Below are 24,260 nucleotides of genomic sequence, written 5' to 3'. Positions count from 1 at the left end.
TGTATGCACCACAGTTTCATCTGTTCCTGAACATTTGGATTCAGATTTTGGCTGTGTAAATTGCACTGCAATGAACATAAGACCACAGATATCTTTTCTCAGTAGAGTTTTGGGCCTTTGGGATAGATGACAAGAGGACAAATAGCTGTATCATAGGGAAATTAATTCCAAGATTTTGTTTAGTTTGGTTTTGGATTTCCAGAATTGTAACACACACAAGGTTAGTGCTCTGGCACTGAGCCATCTCTCCAAATCCATAATTTATGTTTTGTTTTGTTTTGTTTTGAGGATGCCCAAATGTGTTTCTAAAAAAGTTGAATGAGTAGGCATTCCCACCATCAGTGAGTGAGGGTCCCATTTGCACACTTCCATGCAAACAATAGTTATTAAACCTCTGTGGTATGTGCCAGTGTCATTGGTGTAATATGGCATCTCAATTTTCTTTTCATTTTTTAGTTCTCTGATGATGTATGATGCAGAGATTTTCTTCCCATACACCTTTTGACCATTTGTGTCTTCTTAAAGAAGTTATGTTCACTTCTTCCTGTGTTTTTTGATGGTTTTGAATTTTTTTCTTGTAAAGTTCCACCAGTGCATTATCTATCTTAGATATTTACCTCTTCTTAGATGTGTTCTGAGTAAATATTTTCTTTCAATTTTGGGGGTGTCAGTTTATTCTGGCAACCATTTCTTGTAGTGCAGAAGCATCTTAATACAATGCAGTGCAATTTGTTTACATTTATTTCTGTTGGCTTAGCCAATGTCATTGAATCTTTGAAGATGCCTCTAACTTCAATGTCATAAATTGTTCTACATATGTTTTACTCAATGGAGTTTATGGATTCAAGTTTATGGATCAAGATATTTAAGCTTTTTTTTTATTACGTTGGTGTATGGTGTGATAAAGGGATTGGAGTTCAGTTTTTAGTATGTGGCTGACTACTTGTCCCAGCATCATTTATTGTTCAATTTCATATTCCTTGTTCCTTTACCAACAATTAACTGTCCATATATCTGGACAACTGTATTGAGAGTCTCTGGATCTAAATTCTATTCCACTGGTCCTAGCGTCTGTCATTTCAGTACTACACTACTCTGATTTCTATAGTTATATAGTATAATTTAAAATTGGACAAAGAAATACCTCCATCTTATTCTTTCCTAAAATTGTTTTGGCAATTCTTTGCATTTTATCATCCCATACACAGAATTTGAGCTATGTTTTTAAAAAAGTTATAGGTAATTTGTAGGGAGTGCAATGAATTTGTATAGAACTTTGGGAAAGATTATTATTTTATGACATTAATATTTAAAATATATAAAGAAGAAATAATTTTCGGCTTCCTCATGTCTTCTTTAATTTCTTTCAGAAGTGTGTTATTGTTTTCTTTGCACGTATACTTGTACTTCTTTTACTTCTGATTGCTAGGTACTTGACTTTCTAAGGCACAATTGTGAACAGGATTCTTCCTCAAATTTTTCTCTCTACTATTTCATTATTTACACATGGAAAAAGCTATACATTTCTGCAAATTGAATTTGCATCTGTCACTTTACTTTATGAAGTTAATATCTCCTGAAGTCTTTTTTTGTTAAGTCTTACAAAGTTTCTAGCTATAGTATCATACCATCAACTAGCAAGAGATTGACTTTTTATTCAATCTGCGTGCTCTTAATGTCTCATTCTTGGCTCACGGCCATAGCAATGACTTTCAATACTATGTTAAATAATAGTGGTAAGAGGAAGCAGCTTGGTGTTGTGCCTGATCTCACACCCCAGTCTTTTTTTCACAGATTTTATTTGTCTGTAAAATGGTTTGCCACCTGTAACTCTGAGTTTGCATTTACCCTTACAGTTTAGGCATATCTCTTTTGGGTAGCAAAAAATGGTGAGTGCAATTTCCCCAGTCTCAGTTTTCTGCTATTTTGTATCTCTCTTGATTGTTGTGTTCAGGCTGTCAACATCAAGTGATATCACTGAGATGAAATTTATTTCCATAATTTTGTAGAAATTATTAATGATCGGGAAGTTTGTCTTGTTTTTTACAGAAGAACCTCTAATACTTCTTGCAAAGCTAGTCTTAAGGCTGTGAAGTTCCTAAGCTGTTGTTTGTCTATGAAAGCTTATAATTCCTTGGAATATGAATAAAAATCTAACTAGATATTCATGGTGAGGTGTTTATTCCATTCAGCTTTTTTCTTACTGTATTCATAAATTCTTTTCTGGTCCATAGAGTTACTTTTGATAAATTTGCTTTAAATCTTACAGCAGATTTCTTTTTTATGTAAGTTCTACTTTGGATCTGACTGCAAAATTTTGCCTCTGCCTTTAGTTTTATCATTTAGATTATAAAGTGTCTTAGATTTTTATCTAATTCAATTCTTCTTGCATGAGACATTGTGGTCCTCTGGGTGCATGCACTCCTCAACTCTGGGGAAATCTTACTTATAATTTATTGGACTACTGGTTCTTTATCAATTTATCCCTCTTAATCCTCAGGGAATCCAAAGATTTTTATATCATTCCTATTGAACTCATAACATAGTTCTAAGTTGTGCTGTTGATTTATTTTCAGACTTTCATTCATATTCTATTAGTTTCTAGGAGTCTCTTGCATTCCATCTTGAGCTGTCAGTATTTTTTTTCTCAGCTTTTCTTGAGGCTTTTGCTTTATTTCCTTGAGGTAACTTGTTGTTAAGGCATTTCATTAAATTCTTTTTTTCACTTACCAAACTCTTCAGATCTGTCATTTCTAATGATAATTTTCTCTTTCTGCTTTCATACTTTCTTGTACCTGTACCATTGTTTCTTTGATACTATTAAACATCTGCATCATGGTGTCCTTAAGTCTTTTTCAGAGATTATAGAGCTGGTCGGTGTTGGTAGGGATTACTGGACTTCATTCTTCACTCTTTATGCTCGTTGGGCTTCTGTGTAACTTCCTCTTGTGTCTGATAACCTTCAGGGTGAACTTTTGTAGTAAGCTCACATAAGAGCAACCTTAGTGGTTCAGCCCTTAGAGGCAGTGATGGGCACCGAGGTTTGTCTACTTCCAGAGGAATGTTGGTGCTTTTCCTATGAAGGTGAAGTAAGTCTTGTGTGATTCAGTATTCTGGTATTTGAGAGTTAAGTTAGGGTTATGTTTGGTACTGGATAGGCCTTTGTTAACTGGGATTTAAGCTGGGGTCTTGGCATTCCTCTGGATTTTCAGGCTGGCTCTGCAAAGAGCCTGCTCTGCTGGGCATTCACTTGGTAATTGGAAGGGTTGGAGAAACCTGGGAAGCTACAGGAATACTGGTTGATAATCAGGACTTTTCTGGACCTGGGAACAGACTGAGGCTTTAGATTAGGACCTGTTTTCCCTCCAGAGCCCCAGTCTGTCTCTGTAGGCCAACCAATCCATTAGGAAGTTCACTTGATAATTGGTAGAGTTGGAGAAAACCTTAAGAAACTGATACTGAGCAGTCATATTTCTATAAATAGTTGAGACTTAAATGAGAGGTCAATTTTGCTCAGACATATTATATAATACTTCTTTTCAAAATTGAATATTAAGCAAAATGTTATCCAACATAACAAATATAAACGAAAATATTTAATAATCTGGGTGTATACCTTTTGACAATAAAATGCTAGAAAAGAAAGACATCAGTTTTTTTTTTCTTTTTGGGTCACACCTAGCGATGCACAGGGGCTACTCCTGGCTCTGCACTCAGGAATCACCCCTGGCAGTGCTCAGGGGACCATATGGAATGCTGGAAATCGAACCCGGGTCTGCTGAGTGCAAGGCAAACACCCTACCCTCTGTGCTGTTGCTCCAGCCCTGAAAGACAGCAGTTTTAAGCTCGTTCTTAAACATGGGTCTATATGTACCTGCATTAGTGTATTTCTACTGAATTTTTCCTTTGTAATTTATAAAACAAACATCACATTTTCTTCTATGGAATATGTTTTATAAAGATATACGAAACTATTAATATTAAATATTGTAGTCTCATTACAATGTGAAAATAAAGAGCCCAATAATTAAGAATCTAAATTATTCTGTAAATTCAGGAACAAGGCTATATAATCCTGTTAAATAAATTAGTTAGGCAAGTCCATAGTAATCACATAGAACAAAGGTTACAAAACCATCCTGCAAAGAACTGGATCCAGAATTCTGTTTTTCATTGAACCTTCGTCAAAAACTCCAGCTGGGTGAGTCACATCTAGTTTGCAATGAAGTCACCTACATCAAGGGACTCAGGAAGAAGAAAAGCCAGTCTTAATTACAAAGAATTAGGTCAAACCTTCTCATTTAACTGTTTACCCTTGTTTCCTTAAAGTTGAAGGTTAAATCAAAGAATGAGAAAGAAGAACATATTTACACATACCTGCACACCTGCCCTTGTACATGCACCCTCAAAACTTTAGTTGTCCTTAGATAATTCTGTCAATTCTTGGACATTTTTAAGTTTTAAGGGTTTGTTTTTATGAAATTAAAATATACATTTTTTTCAAATTTTTTACATTCTCAGTCTTTCTGGTTTTAGTTTCCCTTCAGGAGTTTGTTTGCTGCTATAGTAATGAAATCTGAGTGTTGGAATAACTCTCTGGTCAGGGTCCCTCATAGTACCCAAAGAGGGACCATATCAATTTTGAACTTGAGACATTTTCTTGAGTCATGTTGTTTCTCTATCTTCTTCTCTTTCCACCATTTTTTTACTTTTGCAGTACTAGGAATCAGTCGTAGGGCTTCACACATACACAAGACAAGCATTTGATGATTGAGTCACCTCCCAAATTCTATTCGGTTTTCTTTAAAGTCCCTCTAGACTCACCATCTGATTGAATTTCTTATATTAGGCCATCTTTAAAAATAGAAAATGTTGGGGATGATTAAAGTAGGAAGAATAAAAACACTTCATTTGGAGATGGAGGAGATATCACATGGGCTAAAGCATATGCAGCAGACTCTAGCTCAATTCCTTGTGCTAACATAGTTCCTGAGCATCATAGTTCCTAAGGTCTAGTCATGGAGGTCCCAGAATTTCTACAGGGTTATCCACATAATTCTTAACACTATATGGTAGGGCCAAAGAACACTGTTTTCTTGCATTGAATTCCAGGCCCTTTTTATGCCAACGATGGGTTTCTGGTCTTCCTGACCACTGATTAGGAAGCTGTGCCATAAAAAATAAGTAAATAAATAAATAACCTCCTTTGTAACAACCAAACAACAAAAGCAATAAAACAATATCAAATGGACAAACAACCAAATAAATAAAGCATACTAAAAGAACAAAATTTTTATCTCAAAATGCAGACAAGTTGGACAATTTTAAAAGTGGTGAAGCTTCTTGGAGGAAATGTTCATTTGTAAAGAACTAAAAATAAATAAGCCTATTGAGTTAGATCTGCAAGATTTGCTGAAATTAATGCCTCATGTCTTTAAAATCTCTCAAGCAATCTTCACATCTTTTAATAACATTAGTTGCTGTCCCTATCATAATTTTAATTAAAATTTTGGAATAGAAAAATTTCTTAAGAGCATTATATATCATATGTATATACTCAATATATTTTTGACATTACTTAAAACCCGATTAAAACATAAATGTATAAAAACAGAACCAATTAATTTGCATAGTTTTACTGCAAAAGCAACAATACACAAGCAACATTTTGAATATAAACAATCATGCAATCATCTAAATCATCTATAATAAATTTTTTAAAACTTTATATATTTTTATAAATTCATATAAAAACTGAGCCATTCACATATATATATATATGTATATCATTAGTGAGACTGGAACAAATCAAAAGGAACAAAAATAATCAGTGTTGTGAGGATATGGGGTGAAGCCCCCTCATACTGCTAGTTGGAATGTAAACTTATTAAACCCTTTTGACAAACAATATGAACATAAAAAAGTAAAGAATTGATCTATGTAAACCAATATCTCTATTTATTGGAATCAAACCCATGAGTTCCAGAACTCTATTCAAAAGACATTTGCACTCATGTTTTTTTTTTTTGACATTATTCATAATAGCCCAAATCTGTGAAAACACAAATGTCCAAAAACATGATTAGATAAAGAAACATATGATTATATAAATACAATAAAATACTACCCAGTTATAAGACTTAGCTACAACATGGATGGAACTGGAGTACATCATGCTGGGTGTGATATCGGTGGGCCCCACAGATGACTTATGTGAAGTGGGGAGGAGAAAGACAGTCACTTTCTCCCCAACCGCCTCTACCACCCGGGACCCAGAGTTACTGGGTTCTTGTCTTCGCTCTCGGTAAAGAGTTTCAGGAGTAGACAAGCAATGAAGTAAACAGATTTTATTTAGAGGCTTTTGAGGATACGAGGAAGGGATAAGAAAGGGAAAGAGAGGTAAGAGTAATGTGTTCAAGAGAGAACTCGAGCTCTCCAAGGGTGGAGGAAGCCCCTACACATAACTGAGCTTTAGACACAAAAGTACGAAAGCATGAAAGTACACATCTCAAGAGGGGAGATGCAGGCGACACATGTGCTCAGGTGACACATGTGCTCGGCCACGTAGGCGCAAGCAGCACATGGGCTCAGACAGCATATGCACGCCCTTCCTTTGTTCAAGGTGTCTTTTATAGGGTTTCTTCAACCTGCCACCACGTGGGGTTTCTTTCCAGGTAAAAGTTCCTTGCTAAGGTTACCAGGGAGGTTGGGAGTAATGATGGTCTTTGGGGAACTTCCTGGGGAGGGATCCATTATCCTCAGGGTCCCCTGTCTTTTGTTTTCTTGAATCTGCAAGTCTTAAGATTCTCCTTCCCAGAGACTGTTAAATCTAAATTTTCATTGCCAAGGGCCTTTCCCTATCTACCTGCCTACATCAAGTGAAGTTAGTCAAAAGGAAAGGCAGAGATTGAACTATCTTGTTTGTGACTATATAAAGAACATAATAAGGAAATAACAAATGATAATAATGAAATAACAAATAAAAAAGGTAACAACCTGAAAACTGTTCTATAGAACTGAACTACCTCACTGCAGAAGGAAGATGAGCAGTGGGGACTAAGTAGCAGCACATGGCTAGAAGTCACATTGTTGAAATATATATGCATGAAACCTTATCATTAACAGTATTAAAAATCATGGTTGCCTAATGTTTTGACTAGCAATATCAAAATTCATTTTAATTCTTATCTACTTAAATCTCAATATATTTTTATTTTGTTTATATTTTAATGTCTTAGATAGAACATTTACATGTTATATTGCATGTTATTCCACAGAGATGTTATTGAATAAGTAAATTTCATTAGTTCATGGGTAACTTCTAAATTTACAAATATATTATCCATTCTCATATTTGGAGCAGTATTCTGAGAAGTATTTAATATGTTTTAACATTATTTTCTTTCCCTTAATTCAGCAGCATCTAAAAAAGATGAGAAGAAAGAAGGTACGTTTTATATGAAATTATACTATGTACTTTATATCAATAATTTGACAATATTTACTGTTGGGAGTAACTGCAATCTTGACAATATCTCCTTTTTATTATAATGGCATGTGTACATTTTATACAGTTTTTGTGTCTCATATCACAAAGAATGAACTGCTTTATTATTATTATTATTATTATTATTATTATTATTATTAATTATTTGCCTTTTGGGTCTCACCCAGCAATGCATAGGGGTTACTCCTGGCTCTTCACTCAGAATCACTCCTGTGGTGCTCAGGGGACCATATGGGATGCTGGGAAACGAACCCAGATCCACCGAGTGCAAGGCAAACTTTACCTTACCCACTGTGCTATCACTCCAGCCCCACTGCTTTATTTTTAAAACAATTTTCTCAGGATATGAGGGATGTACTATAACATCTCAAAACTCTAAGTTTCCTACTCTAATATTATTTTTGTCAAATATTTTTAAAAAATATGCAAAATACAGGATTAATGTTCCTATATTACTTCTAATATCTCTGATACTGAAAAGTAATGTATATTACTTTGTTCTATTAAACTTCAAATAGGTCATTCCCTGTGTGACACTTCCTTTTGTCAGATATCTTTATATGAAGTAAAACATTCCTTATAATCAAACTGAAATTGCACCAGGTGGAATTAAACAAGCAAGAAAGATTTTATTCAAGACCATTTCAATAGAGGTCAAGTTTGCTGGAAAAGGAAAAATTAAACACAATTATATTAAGACAAAATGCCTGAGAGATTTTTATGTTCTGAAATAAAAAATAAATTGCCCTGTAATTCTTATCTATTTAAATATCAATATACATTTTCTTTTGTCCATATTTTAATACCCTAGATAAAACATTTACAAGTAATATTACATGTTATTTTCCACATGAAATAAAAATTAAAATATTAGCAGATTTTGGCAGTGTTCTGTTAATGCAGGAGGGTAGTTGTGGGATAGTCAATGTGATATGATAGTCTCTGTTTGCTAATTGTTGCTATTTGAAGTTAAGTAACCTGTCATAGACACTGGACCCTATAATTGTTATTTTCTTATATAAATACAGACCAAAGGAATGCCCAAAATTCTTCAAAGGAATAGAGAAATAATTTGCAATTTGAACCTTTCTACAGTAACATGCTTTAATTATAGGGAATTCTGAGCCTTATAGTCAAAAGGAACCTATCTAGAATGGACACAGGGGATACCACCAGGCTACCATGTAAATTTAATCATTTGACTTAGGTAAATGAATAACATCAACAGTTATTTTCTTGCTGACATTAAAACCAAGGAGAAATTTGGGTATGAAAAACCCAAATTAAAGTTGAACAGCTTAAAGCTTTGTGTCAGCTTTGTGTCACCTTACTCCTACACTTCTAAGGCTTTTTACTATATACTTCCAGGATGATGTGCATCATATATTTTGAGAATGACATAATCAATATGCAATATTTGGAAGAGATTGTGAGGTTTGTTACAGAACTGTTCTCTGGAGATTATAACTGCCACTGCCAGTAGTAAAAATATATTCTTATGCCTTTGACCAACTTAACTAATGTATTATTAATTTATTGTTTCCAAATAATTTTATAGATTATTTCTATCTCATTTTCAGAGATTTTAATGTTCTGAACTAAAGTATTTTATAAATAATGTAAAAAATTAAATTAATTTTATTGTTCAGATTTAGGAGATAACTTAATGTCTGTATTAGACACTCCTTTAGTTTTATCTCCATGAGTTCCTAGTTTTCTTTCTGTTTCTATGGTATTTCTGCTTTTATATTCCAATCTAGATATGTAAGTATTCTCTTTTCTTTATCTACTTGATATAACATTCACTGTTTCTAACAAATGTATGATTGTAGGATAACATAGCCTCAGGTAGTTTAGGTTTATTGGGTTGTTCCCATCACAGTGCTCCCATTCCTCTGTCTTTATTTGTAACTTCTTTCTTTGTGTTCTGCTTACTTGTGTTCTGTTTTCCTGTGTTCTGTTTTCTCTTCTCCTTGAGTCCTTTACATAGTTTATTCAGAGCCAAGTCCTTTTGTATGGGCACAAGAAGACTGTAGCAAATGCTATGCTTTTGTAACCTGGGAGTCATTTGACTCTACATGTTGTTTTCCTCTTGGACATCTGTTATCTTGACCTAAGTCTCAGCTGCCCTTACTTCCTAGCACCCCCAAAAGCAGGGTCCCGACGAGGGACGGGACGGACCCAGGGCAAGCAGTGAGTTGTGTGCTACCCTAGCATTGAGATGGGCATGGCCAAAGTGCCTAATGCTAAACTATAAGTTTAGAGCTTGGTCATGGACAAATGCTGTCATGATCCAAAGAGTGATAACTAGATTCGGACCCTGCTAGGGTTAGGAATGATTAATCTGGCCTGCGTGCTGTAGTCTGAGTCTGTGGCAAGATGTTCCCAGGAGAGCTGCCTTACAAGCTTCAATGTATTTCTTACTATGCCCATACAAAAATAACTAGTATTAAGGCGTTAATGAGTTCTTGGACTAAGGAAAGGAGAAAAACCTTTAGAGGTATTTTGCCTGCTGGCAGTCAGGAAGGGCTTTGGAATGCCCTGCCCTCGGGAAGGGCTTTCTTACGTGATTTTGCTACCAGGCAATGTGTAGCCTAGAGGACTAGGTGGAGAGAGACATAGTAGGGGGAGAGACTAGGGAAGAAGGAGAATCCAGAGTGAGAGAAGAGATTGAGAGCCTGGAGAGAAGTGGGGAGAGAGAGAGACAGGAGAGAACGGAATAAACGGCAACTGATCAGGCATCTGGTTTGGCCCTCGTTTCCTCCTCCATCTGCCCCATGGCCCGAGCCACTCCGGCTGGGCTAGTGGCCCAGGACTGACCCCCGAAACCAGGGGGACGGCTGCTGGGGCTCTCTCTCATCACCCCCTGGTAGATAGTTTTTTACATATGATGATATTTTATTATGGTTTTGAGTGTGTTTTCCTAGTAATCAGGGATAATAAACACCATTTTGTGAATTTGTCATCTGTACATAGATTTTGGAGAGATTTTTTATATCCTCATTTTTAATACAGGTTATTATTATTATTTTGTTTTGGTTTTTGGGTCACACCCGGTGATGCACAGGGGTTACTCCTGGCTCTTCACTCAGGAATTATCCCTGGCGGTGCTCAGGGGACCATATGGGATGCTGGGATTAGAACCCGGGTCAGCCTCGTGCAAGGCTAACACCCTACCTGCTGTGCTATCGCTCCAGCCCAATACAGGTTATTTTTTTCTGTAGATTTTTATGAGTTTTTGATACATTTTTGATGCTAAAAGATTGCTGGTTATAATTTTCAGTATCTTATTCCATTCAGCAGACTTTTCATTTTGTTAGTTTTTTAAGAAACATTTGATACTGCAGAAATGTTTTTGTCTGTTTCAGTACCATTTCTTATTTCTGCTTTTTTTTCCCTCTATTGGGGTGATTATTTCATAAAGGCATTGTTAACACAAATGTTGGAATGTCTATGATCTATATGATCTATATTTTCTTCAATAAATTCTGGGGGAGTAGAGGCTCTCTCAAGCAGTTCTCAGCAGGCCTGGACGGCCTCTCGGATGAGTTTTGGCCAAGATCCTGAAGTTGAAAGAGAGGGTCTGAGCATGCAGTGCTGCTTGGGTCCTGTGGGGTCTGTGGTGGAGCTCAGAGTCCTCCAGGGATGCACCTGATGGTGCTTGGGGTACCGTGTGGTTCTGAAGTTAGAACTAAGGTTGACCATATATAAGACATCAGCCTTAAACCTTATATGCAAATTAATATTTATCTCTGGCCTTTTCTGAATTTTGTGATTTCTGATTTTGCATGGTTTCTTTTCTTTCATGGTCTTAGAACTTCTCCTGGAAAAAATTTCTGAAATTATGGTTTTTAAAAATATGGGTCAAGGATTCTTGGGTATCCCTGAGACTCAGTAGAAAGTCATCATTTTGCTTTCTTGTACTCGTTCTCTTATTAGTGTGCTCTGGCATTTTTCAGAGTATATAGTGTATTATATTGCAGTAGATTGAAGACTGTAGCAGATAAATGAGCCTAACTACCATCTCATTAGATCAGACAATAATGAGATTCACAAAAGAGAAAAACTGTCACTCATATATTTTTGTATTAAATATGTATTTATCATAAGATAAATTATTTATGTTTAACATAGGTTTATTATTTTTTAATAAATGAAAAACTAAATATTTTAAAATGTTTTCAACTTTAATTTTTAAAACTGCAAATACTGTGCTAACACCTACACAAATAAATATGTTATTTTGGGTCACTGTCACTGTCTGTCACTGTCATCCAGTTGCTCATCAATTTACTCGAGTGGGCACCAGTAATGTCTCTCATTGTGAGACTTATTGTTACTGTTTTTGGCATATCGAGTACACCACAGATAGCTTGCCAGTCTCTGCCCTGTGGGTGCGATACTCTCAGTAGCTTGCCGGGCTCTCCAAGAGGGGCGGAGGAATTGCATGCAGGTTGGCCGCATGCAAAGGGAATGCCTTACCACTTTGCTGTACTTTACAGTTATTAAGAATTTAAATAGAAAATTAAATAATTTTAAGGAATCCTGAGATTTCAATATGAGAATTTGTGATTGAAGTACAGCTTATAATATTTAAAAATATTTCTTCATGGTGACTTTTACATTATTACCTATTTTTTATATTTAGTGACTTCTCAAGGACCCCACAACATAGACTTCAGTTTGCAATTCAAGTCCACACAGTCTGTTTCCTTATTTCCTGTCAAGTATATATCAAGCAAAGTCAAAATGAAAGCCTCAGTACTTCCTCCAATAATGATACAATGAACCCTTTGAGATTGAGACAGTTTGTTACTTTGATCCTCAGCAAAAAAAAAAAAAGCAAAGATAAATAACTGTAGCTGCATTCCACACACTGAAAAAGATGACAATCAAAGACAAGTGGGCAGCTAAATGCACTACAAGCTAGGAACTCTTCATTGCTGAAGTAAATTCTAGAGTCTGTTAAGTTTATGATATGTAGCCCTATTCCAAGAGATTCAGGAGAACGCACAGTGATGAGAAACTGCCTAATAAAAGTTAAAAAGGCATGTGGACAATGCTTCAGAGCAGTACACCCCCAATATTCTGCCCTTTTTTCTTCTGGAAAGATTACAAAATATATTGCCTACTCCATTTAGCTTTGGTTCACCCATTGCATGGCTGGCATAACTATATACAATGCCACTGGGACACTATGGGGGAGTCTTCACTCTCTATTCTCACAGTCTTATTCCATTTTTTTATTGTACATATTTTTCATCTGTACCAATTCACCTTTCAGTTGCATATACAATGCATTTATTTGCTTTTGTTGCTTTTGTTATCATGGGCTTAATTTTTCTCTCTATGAATATTTATTTTTGTGATTCAGAAAATATTTTCTAATTTTAAAGATACATGTATGACTCTGCAGAGGAAGGTGGTACATACTGGAACGAAACTTCAGATACATGAAGAATGCAGCAGTTCCTTTTTCCTGTACTCAACACTTCAAAATTTGAGGATAGTAATATTATAGACATGGAAGAGCCTGGCAAGCTCCCTCTGGCATATTCGATATGCCAAATACAGTAACAATAACAGGTCTCATTCCCATGACCCTGAAAAGAGCCTCCAGTCGTTGGGAAAAATGAGTAAGAAGAGGCTGCAAAATCTCAGGGCTGGGATCAATGGAGACATTACTGGTGCCCACTCGAGTAAATCGATGAGCAATGGGGTGACAGTGATACAATGATGTCTGACTCTATAGTTAAAAATGTTAACTCATTTATAAACTCACATGGGAGTTCATATATAAGATTACTAGACCTTGTCACTTTTTTATTCATAATACTTATATTCAATTACCGTATATTTTGAGTAACCTAAGATATAATTAAATAGATCATGTCTAATTTACTTTTATTTACACAGAAGCTAGCACTTAATGTGGTCATTTCTCACAAATATATTTTGTGAAATAATCAGTAATGTCTAAAACTTAAATGTATGAAAACAACAACTATGGACATTCATTTCAATATTTGGAATTATATTCTAGTGAATTTTTAAGATCTGGCAAATTACTAGTTATTAACAATTCAATCTTAGGTGTGTTTAAATAATAGTTGCTACTTGGGTAATAATGATTTGGGTCACACTAGCAGATATACACAGATTTCATTCATTTCATCTTGACTGTATTGATGAATTCTTAGGACTAAAATCCTCTGTGTTTCTACCATTGGTTTATTCTGATAAATATAAATCCACTGAAAAATAGCTGAATGAGATCATTTATTTCTTCAATTTGAAGTTGAGGAGAGTCGAATAAATATGAAAAGTTTCCCAAAATCAATAGTATAACTTAGCTTTGAACCATAAAATACAAAGAAAAATTATTGGTATCATAAATTACTCAAAAAGTCAGTCAGGCAAGTTCACATAGCAAGTGAAATATTTCTTTACCTGCATTAGTAGGCTACTAGAGAGTTAATATTGCCTTTGATATCAAGCTATTGTTTCATTTTTCCTTTGACACCATGAACATACTAGACCATACCTGATATATTGCTAAAAATAAGTGACAAAATGAACAGATTGCAAAAGACTGTGGTTCAGATTATTGAGCAGATAGTCTTTAGGAAAGTAAATTCTTCGTGTAAACTTAGCAGTTACCTGAATGATTAGCTCATAATGTTGAAATTGAATAGTATCAGTGTTAATGGCTAGTACTAACAATTTTCATGATTATTTGTGATCATTCAGTTTCAAGTATTTTATTTATTATTTGATCAGAATTTATTTTTACTCACCTAATCATGGTAATGTTACAAAGTTATTCATGACTAAGTTTTAGACATATAATCTTTCAACATTGATTCCACTGATCCCTTCACTTCCCTCCATCAATGGGCCCACCATTCCCATTTGCCTCATATGTGTATATACATATATATATATATATACATATATATATGTGTGTGTATGTGTGTATGTGTGTGTCTGTGTCTATGTGTCTGTGTTTCTGTCTGTGTATATCTTTATAAAAATATATAAGTGGTTTACAATATTGTTGCTGATAGGGTTTCATACATAATATTTTATTATCTTTCAGCACCACCTCCTAATTCCAACTGAATGTTTCCCTCCCCTATGGGTATCCCCCAGCCCACCTCCCTCCCACCTCCTATGTATAATCTCCTAGCCCCTCAAGAGGCATGCTTCCTACCAGTTCTTACATTCTTTTTTCCAGTTCATTTGGGTACTCATTGTTTCATTTCATTTGATTACTCCTTGTTCTGGACTGGAGCGATAGCGCAGCATTTGCCTTGCACACAGCCGATCCGGGTTCAATGACTCCATTCCTCTCGGAGAGCCTGGCAAGCTACCGAGAGTATCCTGCCCACATGGCAGAGCCTAGCAAGCTACCCATGGTGCATTTGATATACCAAGAACAGTAACAACAAGTCTCACAATGGAGATGTTACTGGTGCCCGCTTGAGTAAATTGATGAACTGGACGGCAGTGCTACAGTGCTACTCATTGTTCCACCATTATGTTATTTTATGTCACACATATGAATGATATAATTCTATGTTGGTCTCTCTCCCTCTGGTTTTCTTCCCTCCACACAATACTACCAGATCCTTTCATGTAGCAACAAAGACTTTATCTTTTCTTACAATCGATCAATATTCCATTGTGTTTATGTACCATAGTTTCTTTATTCAGTCATCTACTCTTGGACACTTGTTTCCACATTTGGGCTATAGTAGCTAGTGCTACAAGGGACATAGGGGAGCTAATACATTTTCTCCATTTTGTTTCTGGGCCTTTGGAGTATATTCCAAGAAGGGAGTTACTGGGATAAATGGAAGGTCAATTACTAGTTTTTTTTAGGGCTGCCCATATTGTTTTCCAGAATGGTTGGACCAGTTGGCATTCTCAGCAGCAGTGAGCAAGAGTCCCTTTCTCTGCATTCGGATCAACACTCAGTGTTGTTTTCTGGGGGTTTTTTGGGGAGGTTTTGTTGTTGCTGTTGTTGTTTTGTGTGGCCCACACTTGTGAGTGCTCAGAGCTTAATCCTCCTGGCTCTATACCCGGGAATCTCTCCTTGCAAGTGCCTTACCTGCTGGACTATTGTTCTGGCCTCTGTTTTGTTCTTTTTGATGTGTACTAATCTTTGTGCAATGAGAGGTTTTTTTATTGTTGTTGTGATGTTTGATTTTCATCTCACTGATGAGTAGTAATGCAGAGCATTTTTTCCATATGCTTATTGGTCAATTGAATTTCTTCTTTGATGAAGTTTCTGTTCATCTCCTTTTGCAGTTATGGTGGGGTTGAGTTTTCTTTTCCTTGTAAAGTTCTGTTCTGTATTTCTTGGATATTAACTTCTTGTCAGATGAGGGGTGGAAGATAATTTCTCCCATCCAATGCACTGTATTTATATCCTTGTCATAATTTCTTTTGATATGCAGAAGCTCCTAAAATTAATGTAGGCCCATTTGTTTATCTTTGTTTCCACTTACTTAGTAAGTGGAGTTTCATCCTTGAAGACATCTTTAGTTTCTATGTCATGGAGATTTCTGCCTATATTTTATTCTATGTACCTTATAGATTCAGGTCAATATGAAGCTCTTTAATCTATTTTGATTTGACCTCTGTCCATGGCTTTGGAAAGAGATTTGAAGTCATTTGGGGGAGACCTTGCAGACCAGTTTGCCCAACACCACTTGTTGAAGAGATTTTCCTTGCTGCATTCCTATATTTTGCTTTTTTATCAAAGATTAAATGATCATATGTGTATGCACCATGCAGCTAGGGAAACCCTATGGGTTTCTTTTTTTTTTTTTCTTTTTGAGTCACAACCGGCGATGCACAGGGGTTACTCCTGGCTCTGTGCTCAGAAGTTACTCCTGGACGTGCTCAGACATGGGATATTGGGAATCGATCCCGGGTCGGCCGCGTGCAAGGCAAACGCTCTACCCACTGTGCCATCGCTCCAGCCCCTCCATGGGTTTCTTTTGCTGCCTGTGTTCTGTGTCTTGGGCCAATTCTCCACCCAGGATGGCTGAGGCCAAGGGCGGATGAAGGAGGAAAACGTAGGGCCAGGCTGATTGGTGATCAGTTGCTGTGTGTTCCATTCTCCCCATGTGCCTGTTCCAGTCTCATTAAGCTCCCCATTCTAGTCTCACACCTGCCCCTCATTCCTGTGTCTCTGGCTCATCTCTCCACCCTCCATCTCACAGCCTGGTCTTTCTCTAGTCTCTCTCCCAACTCCCCGAACTGGGGTTAGCCACCAAACCCTATACAGTAGCACAATTAACATTTGAAAGCCGTTCTTCCTCTCATAGGAAAAAAATGCCACTTAGGGGTGTTTCTCCTCTCCTTAGTCCAACAATTTAATTAACATCTTAATTACACTTCTTAATATTAGTTATTTTATATGGACATAGTAAGAGATACATTAAGCTTGTAAGGTGGCTCTCCTGGGACATCTTGCTATAGATCTCAGACTACAGTGCTCAGGCTGGATTAGTCTGTCAACCTGTGGTTGAAAAAAATAGAATTTGATTATGAATAATTATATTGTACCTTTTATTTTTACTTTATTTAATGTAGGAGTACTACTATTTATTCAGCCATTGATTATACTGATAGAATTGGGCAATTAAGCTGATGAACTCCACATCACTTTTTAAAATTTTTTTAATTGAATATCCATGAGATACACCATAACAAAGTTGTTCATAATTGGGTTTCAGTCATACAATGATCTAGCATCCATCCCTCCACCAGTGTACATTTCTCCAATGTCCCCATTTCCCCACCACCATTCCCCAACACCCCCACCTCCATTCCAGCCTCCCTCTATAGGAGGCATTTTCCTTCTGCTCTTTCTCCTTTTCTTTTGTGCATTATGGTTTGTAGTACAGGTGCAAAGAGGTCATAGTGTTTGTTCAGGGCATTTAGTATTTTTATCAGAATGGTAAGGCTGGAGTAGCTTTTCAATTGGGTGGTTGCTTTGGGGTGTGGATGTGACTGCCAAGGCTTCTGGAAGTACGGGGAGATCGGGGTAAGATAGCCTATCCCGATCCCCAGAAAGCCTGGAGATTTTAGTCACAAACATGGTATACCCAAGTTTTCAGCAGATTATATCTTGGCGAAGTCCATCCTGTGACGGTGGAGTCAGGCCGGGAGAACTGTGGTGATTTTGGAATGTGGAAGCAGGTGACTGTCGGGAGCTCTGCTTGGGCAGGCATGAGGCCAACCTGGACCCCTCCACTTTACCCTAGTCTGTTCAGCTATGAACGGATCCAAGATTAACTGTGGCTTTTGATCGCTTTTGGGAGTTATTTATAGGTCTCTGAAATAAGACCAATAAATGAGCTTATGTAGCTAATCAGGAGGTGACTTGTAGGCATGGCTCCCACATGTCTAACTTTTGACAGTTTAATTTCTTGATAAACTTGGCCCCAAGTTGTTGGGATCCAGCCAAAGCACAACGGCGATTTGAGGATATCAGAAAGCCTGAAGGTACCATCAGGCTGCTGATATACCCTTCCAGCAGGCACAGGTTGACCTGTTGGCATGACCATGAAGCACTGTAGCACTGTCATCCCATTGTTCATCGATTTGCTCAAGTGGGCACCAGTAACGTCTCCATTGTGGGACTTGTTACTGTTTTTGGCATATCAAATACGCCATGGGTAGCTTGCCAGGCTCTGCCATGCAGGCAGGATACTCTCAGTAGCTTACCGGGCTCTCCAAGAGGGATGGAGGAATCAAACCTGGGTCAGCCGCATGCAAGGCATACACCCTGCCCGCTGTGCTATCGCTCCAGTCCAGCATGACCATATCCTAATATATTTTACCTCTGTACATAATGAAATACTTTATCTTTAATACTTTATCTTTATAGTAAGTTCTCACTTTATATGATACTTGGACTTTATATTATTATCTTTGGTCCAATTGATGTCTATTGCATCAAATTATCAATTACCACTGTGAGATGGGAAGAAAGTAAATCAGATATTTCATAAAAGTGGGTTTCTATTTTAATACGCTTATTATCACTAACTATAACTTTAATAACTAACTCACTTAATTACATAATTAAATCTTATGTGTAGAAGTTTTTATACAAATAGTATGCAAAATAGATTTAAAAAATAGTTTTATAAGAATCTGTTATCTGTAAGAATTAGTAGATGCTCTTTGTTTTCATCAATAAATTTATTAATTAGAAAGCAGGTAGCAACTTTATGCATGTATCAATAAAGTTTATATAATTAAATCTTAATAGAATTCAGGGAATTTCAAATTTTTACAAAAATATAATAAAGAACATAAAATAAAATAATTAAATTATGATAAAAAATTAAGTTAAAGCTTGTATGATGAAATAAGTTAGATCAAATACCATTTTTCTATGTCTAAATGATAGAAACACTTTTATGTATAGCAAGTAGAAAATGTAAAGTTCTCAGATTTAGGCTGAATAGCCTCCAAACTAAAATAAAACCAATAAATAAAATATAAATAAATAAAATAAAACAAATGTTGACCAGTGAATACAGATACAGAGAAGTTACTATCTATAATAATATATCATCAGTTACCCATTTGTCAACATCAACATGTTTCTTTCTATTGCTATAGTAATTATTGACTGTGTTGGGACTGTGTTGTTTATTCAAGAGAGTGCAATACAGTTTACCAGCAATACTTCATACTGACAATTGAAAACACTAAAATTAATTCCACAGATGCCAGCCCATATTTACAGAAACTGCTTATATGCACTCAAGTTACCTTCCTAGACAGAATGTAATCTACACAAACATGTGAACTGTGACTATATTTTAATAATTTTCTATATTTTAGACTTCAGAGATTTTAACACTCTGTTTTTCTCTAGTAATTACTCATAAACATAATAACACGATTAAACCTCATATTCTATGAATTAGCATGAAACATCTATTTTGTTGAAAATTACTTCAGAGTGTGAGCATTTTTTTGTTGTCATATATTAGATGTTGATTAATCATGTCTATTTTACCAATTTTTATTTACATTTTTCAGATTCCAAGAAAACAAAAACACCCTCAGAAGGTATTATAAATATTTCCTTTATTTTATTTTATAGTTGATGAATGCCCAAACAGTGTTATGTTTTAAAATATTACCATTGAAGAAATATACATATGGGATAAAAGAGAAAGAAAAATATTGAATTGAGTTAATAAAACAAATATTATAAAATATTGTTAATAGTATACCAGTTACTTGATAATGCAAACTAAACTGCTCACTCTAATAAGATTATGAGAAATATAACAAATGCAAATGTTGTACATGTTTACCTTTTTATAAATGCTCGTTCAATAATCAATTGAACAATGCTATGTACCAAGAATTAAATTTAGTAGACAGAAAAAGTTCAATTAATCTTAAAGTACAGAATCAATTAGGAACTGAATCACTCCTTTAAGTTTTGAGTAGAAGAATAAATCATTTGAAAATGTGTTCATTCTGGAATTGTTCACATGTGTTAACATATTCATGAATAATAAAATATCAATAATTAAAAATTATTAAACGGTATACAATTGGGTTAATTTATTTTTAGCTAACATTTTTGTTAAATTACAAAATACCTAGTATAACTGACAATGGTTTAGAGAGATTTTCATTGTAAAACTTCCAAGATGTGATGATATGTGTGTGGGTAGAAAAATATGTCTATTACGCTGTTGAAGATAGCGTATTTTATCTCTAAAGGTTTGAAAAATAATTGTTTTCTGTTTATAATTCTTTCAACAGAACAACCCAAAGGAAAAAGTAAGGAAATGCATGAAGATTTTGTTTGTGTATATATTTTTCTTTTTACTTTTACTGGTTTGATGGTACATCGTTATTTCAAGTTCTGAATCTCTTATCTCCATTTTGTACATGTGAACACTGTCTGTTGCTTCTTTTATCAGAATAAAAAATAAAAGAGTACATAACCTAGAGTAGGGAGGGCATAGAATAGACTGTAAAGAATGCCATCAATCTTAATACTTTTTCAAAGTCATGCAACCTAATAATATCATCCAAAGCCTCGTGACCAAAAATACAAGTGCATTCCATTAATCAAAATTTTCTTATACTAGAATAAACATAGTTCCTATAATCAGGTTACTTCTCATTCCTTATAAAACACTGGATGAGAGTTATTTTTCATGCTAGTTTTACAACAGTTCTGTTTTCTTCTTATAATGCACAAATAACTTGACATCATGCTCCCTTGATAGATGACATCTTACCATAATTTTATTTTTCTCCTATATGTACTATAAGCTAATTGGAACAATGTAGGAATAATATGAAAATTATTATTTAAATGTCTTATGTAGTACCTACTGATGGTTGACTCAAAATAGTACTTAATTGATAATAAAGCATTAAAATTTAGTGCTTGGAGATTATGTTTTTACAAATATCTGCCTTTTTTTCAAAGAAAATAGGTTGTCTTAAGAATACAAAAATAAAATCCAACTTATCCCCTTGGATTAGCCATAAGTAATAATCATATTTCTTGAAATACTGACTTTGAAAGTGATTCTGGTAATATTAAAGTTAATATTATTAAAATATGCAATTAATATGCACATGTATATTTTGATATTGAAGAATTTTGGAACACTGAAGCATTTTGTATCATATAAATTATCTAAAATTGTCCATGAAGAGAATGACAAAATTATGCAAGACTCAGCCGGGTGGGTAAGATTTATCTAAAGAGCAATATTTGAACTTTCAATTTTAGATTTATGTGTTTACACTGCAGGTGACAAGTACTGGTAAAAAAAAAAAACAATCCACTCTCTGTAAACCATTGTACCTGCAGAAAAGTAGAGGACAATTGGAAATTTTGAAAGAAATTCTTAAAAAGCTTATATGTACATAAATACCTTATTTTAATTTCATCTATATAATTAAAAAAAATTTTTTTTTGCTTTTTGGGTCACACCCGGCGATGCACAGGGGTTACTCCTGGTTCTACACTCAGGAATTACTCCTGGCGGTGCTCAGGGGACCATATGGGATGCTGGGATTCGAACCCGGGTTGGCCGCGTGCAAGGCAAACGCACTACCCGCTGTGCTATCGCTCCAGCCCCTAATTTTAAAATTATTAAAGACACACTGGCTCTTGGACATTCCTTGTGCTATCGAAATATTCAATAAGTATATATTCTCAAGCATTCATTTGTGCATGAACTGCTTCCCTCATTCTGTAAGTCTGTGAATTGTGACATGAAGCATGAACAAAACTTTTCTAACACTTTTTTAAAAAAATTATAACAACATGCTGCTTTGGCTTATTGTCAAGTTACACTTTCTTTGTTGTTTAGATTTATTGTATAAGCTTCTGTGGGATTATTTTTTTCAGGTTGTTTTATTCATCCAATTATATTTCTTTCCTGATTTCTTACTATGCATCTTATTTTAGTTACCACAACATTTTTGTGGGTTTTGTTTTTTTAGTTTAAAAATAAAACATAGTAGAAATTATAGGGCAAAAAGTACATGGTACCATTCTGTACAACTTTTTTAAATTCTCATCATTAGTAATTTTTCATGATAAAGTGTTTTAAAAGTGAAAATATCAGTCATAGGTATGCCATGGCAATTCCTGTAGAATATATGGTATCAATGTAGCACTGTCATCTTGTTGTTCAAGGATTTGCTCGAGCAGGCACCAGTAACTTCTCCATTGTGAGACTTGTTGCTGTTTTTGGCATATTGAATACACCACGGGTAGCTTGACAGGTTCTGCCGTGCAGGCGGGATACTCTCAGAGACTTGGGGGGCACTCTAAGAGGAATGGAGAAATAGAACCCAGGTTGGCCTCGTGCAAGGCAAATGCCCTACCCGCTGTGCTATCGCTCCAGTCTTATTCTTAATATCATCATCATCATCATCATCATCATAATCATCATCATCAATCATCATCATCAATCATCATCATCATCATCATCATCATCATCATCATCATCATCATCATCTCGTTGATTGTTGAATTTCTCGAGCAGTCTCAGTAACATCTCCAATCATCCAAGCCCTGAGAAAGATCTCTCTCTCTACTCGTCCTTCCAACGATGCCTTACTGGAGGCTCTTTCAGGGTCAGAGGAATGAGACACAGCTTGTTACTGGTTTTGGCATATTAATACACCATGGGGACCTTGCCAGGCTCTCCCATGTGGGCAGGAAACTTCCAGTAGTTTGCCAGGTAGGGAGTAGTAGTTTGCCAGAGGGAGAAATAGGCTATAAGAAGTAGGCTTCCGGGAGCTGGCTTTTAAGTCTCTGGATGCTGGCCGTTGACCCAGTACCTGGGTGTGACCGCCTAGATGGGAAATCTGGGCAGAGGAGGCCCAGTCCCAATCGCCTTGGAGGTCTCAGCCCCGGGTCCCACACACCTCAGTTCCTCTGCCGGTTTCTTCATGCGTGAGGCTCGTCCGAACATGTGGAGAGGGGCCTTGAGCATGGCTGTGGCTAGAATCCAGAGGTCTTCGGCCACTGGGAGCTCTGCTGGGGGTGGGGAGGGAAGCTGGAGCCCATCCCCTCTGAGGAGGCTCCAGGGAAGACAGCCAGGCATGCGGGCAAGAGACTCTCTATACATGTTCTATACATATATACATAACATATATAATGCACAATCTATACATATATGCATATATTTTATACATATATACATACAATCTATATACATGTATACATATATTCTATAATTCTATACATATACAATTCTATACTTATACAATTCTATACATATATATACATAATTTATACATATATATGTATATAATGTACATATAATATATGTATACTTAGTTTTAGGCACCATGGTTTACAATATTGTTAAAGAAAGGGTTTCTTAATAAATCATTCTGGCAATAAACTACTACACAAGAGTGCTCACTTCCCTCCACCGTAATCACAGTATCAGCCCCCTAAGCCCCTCATTATCTGCCTACCCCTTTATTAAGCTTCCTCCTGAAGACCAATTTCTGCTGCCTTTGGGTATTTGTTACTCCCCTAATATATTTCTTTATATGAAATATAGGAGAAGATCATTCTGTGTCTGACACTCTCCTGACTAATTTCACCCAGCATAATATTTTTCAGCTCTATCCACAGAACAGCAAATTGCCTTATTGCTGTGTCCTATATGGTCCTATCTGGTCGCTCAAATCTTCATTTTTCTTTATTTCCAGGAATCTGTAGATTTCTTCTCTGATACCTCTGTTAGCTACTGCTTCTTCAGTAGCCACTGCTTGTTCAGTAGTGAACTGCTTAATTTCCAAGTGTTTGAGTAGTTTCCTTGTTTTTGTTTGAAATGAACTTCCATTGTCAGTGCATTATGATCTAAGAGGATCATTGATATGGTTTCTATACCTTACTGGTCTTTTATGGAGGTATGTTTTGTGGCCCAAATGTGGTCTATTTTAGAAGTACATCCCATTTGTACTGGAGAAGATTGTGCATCGGACATTTTGGAGATGTAGTGTTCTGTATACACCTGCTAAGGCCATGTCTTTCATTTCATCCTTCAAAGCCAGCATTTTTTTTTGCTGAATTTTAGCTAAGTTTATCTATAAAGTTGTGTTGAAAACTCCCTCTACTCTTGTGCTTCTGTCAACATCTCCTTCCATGATGAGCCATTTTAACACAACTACAATATTATAGACTACTTATTTTTATATCCATATTTAT

At 35.8% G+C, this 24,260-nt stretch overlaps 1 protein-coding gene across 10 annotated transcripts in view; it reads left to right on the top strand.

The window, feature by feature from the left end:
• TRDN (triadin) overlaps nucleotides 1-24,260 on the top strand; it is a 417,254-nt gene that overhangs the window by 271,819 nt on the left and 121,175 nt on the right. For 8 of the 10 annotated variants that reach the window (XM_055136162.1, XM_055136159.1, XM_055136156.1 and 5 more), the window contains 3 exons: nucleotides 7,418-7,447; nucleotides 19,583-19,612; nucleotides 20,324-20,341. In XM_055136162.1, the coding sequence (XP_054992137.1) occupies nucleotides 7,418-7,447; nucleotides 19,583-19,612; nucleotides 20,324-20,341 (78 nt within the window). The remainder of the gene's footprint in view (nucleotides 1-7,417; nucleotides 7,448-19,582; nucleotides 19,613-20,323; nucleotides 20,342-24,260) is intronic. The other 2 variants (XM_055136157.1, XM_055136161.1) reach the window with 1 other exon arrangement.

The sequence above is a fragment of the Sorex araneus genome, chromosome 4 (genome assembly GCF_027595985.1).
Source record: "Sorex araneus isolate mSorAra2 chromosome 4, mSorAra2.pri, whole genome shotgun sequence".
In the NCBI taxonomy this organism is placed as follows: domain Eukaryota; kingdom Metazoa; phylum Chordata; class Mammalia; order Eulipotyphla; family Soricidae; genus Sorex; species Sorex araneus.
The sequence above is the reverse complement of the archived record's forward strand: the minus strand, read 5'-3'. Positions and strand labels throughout refer to the sequence as shown.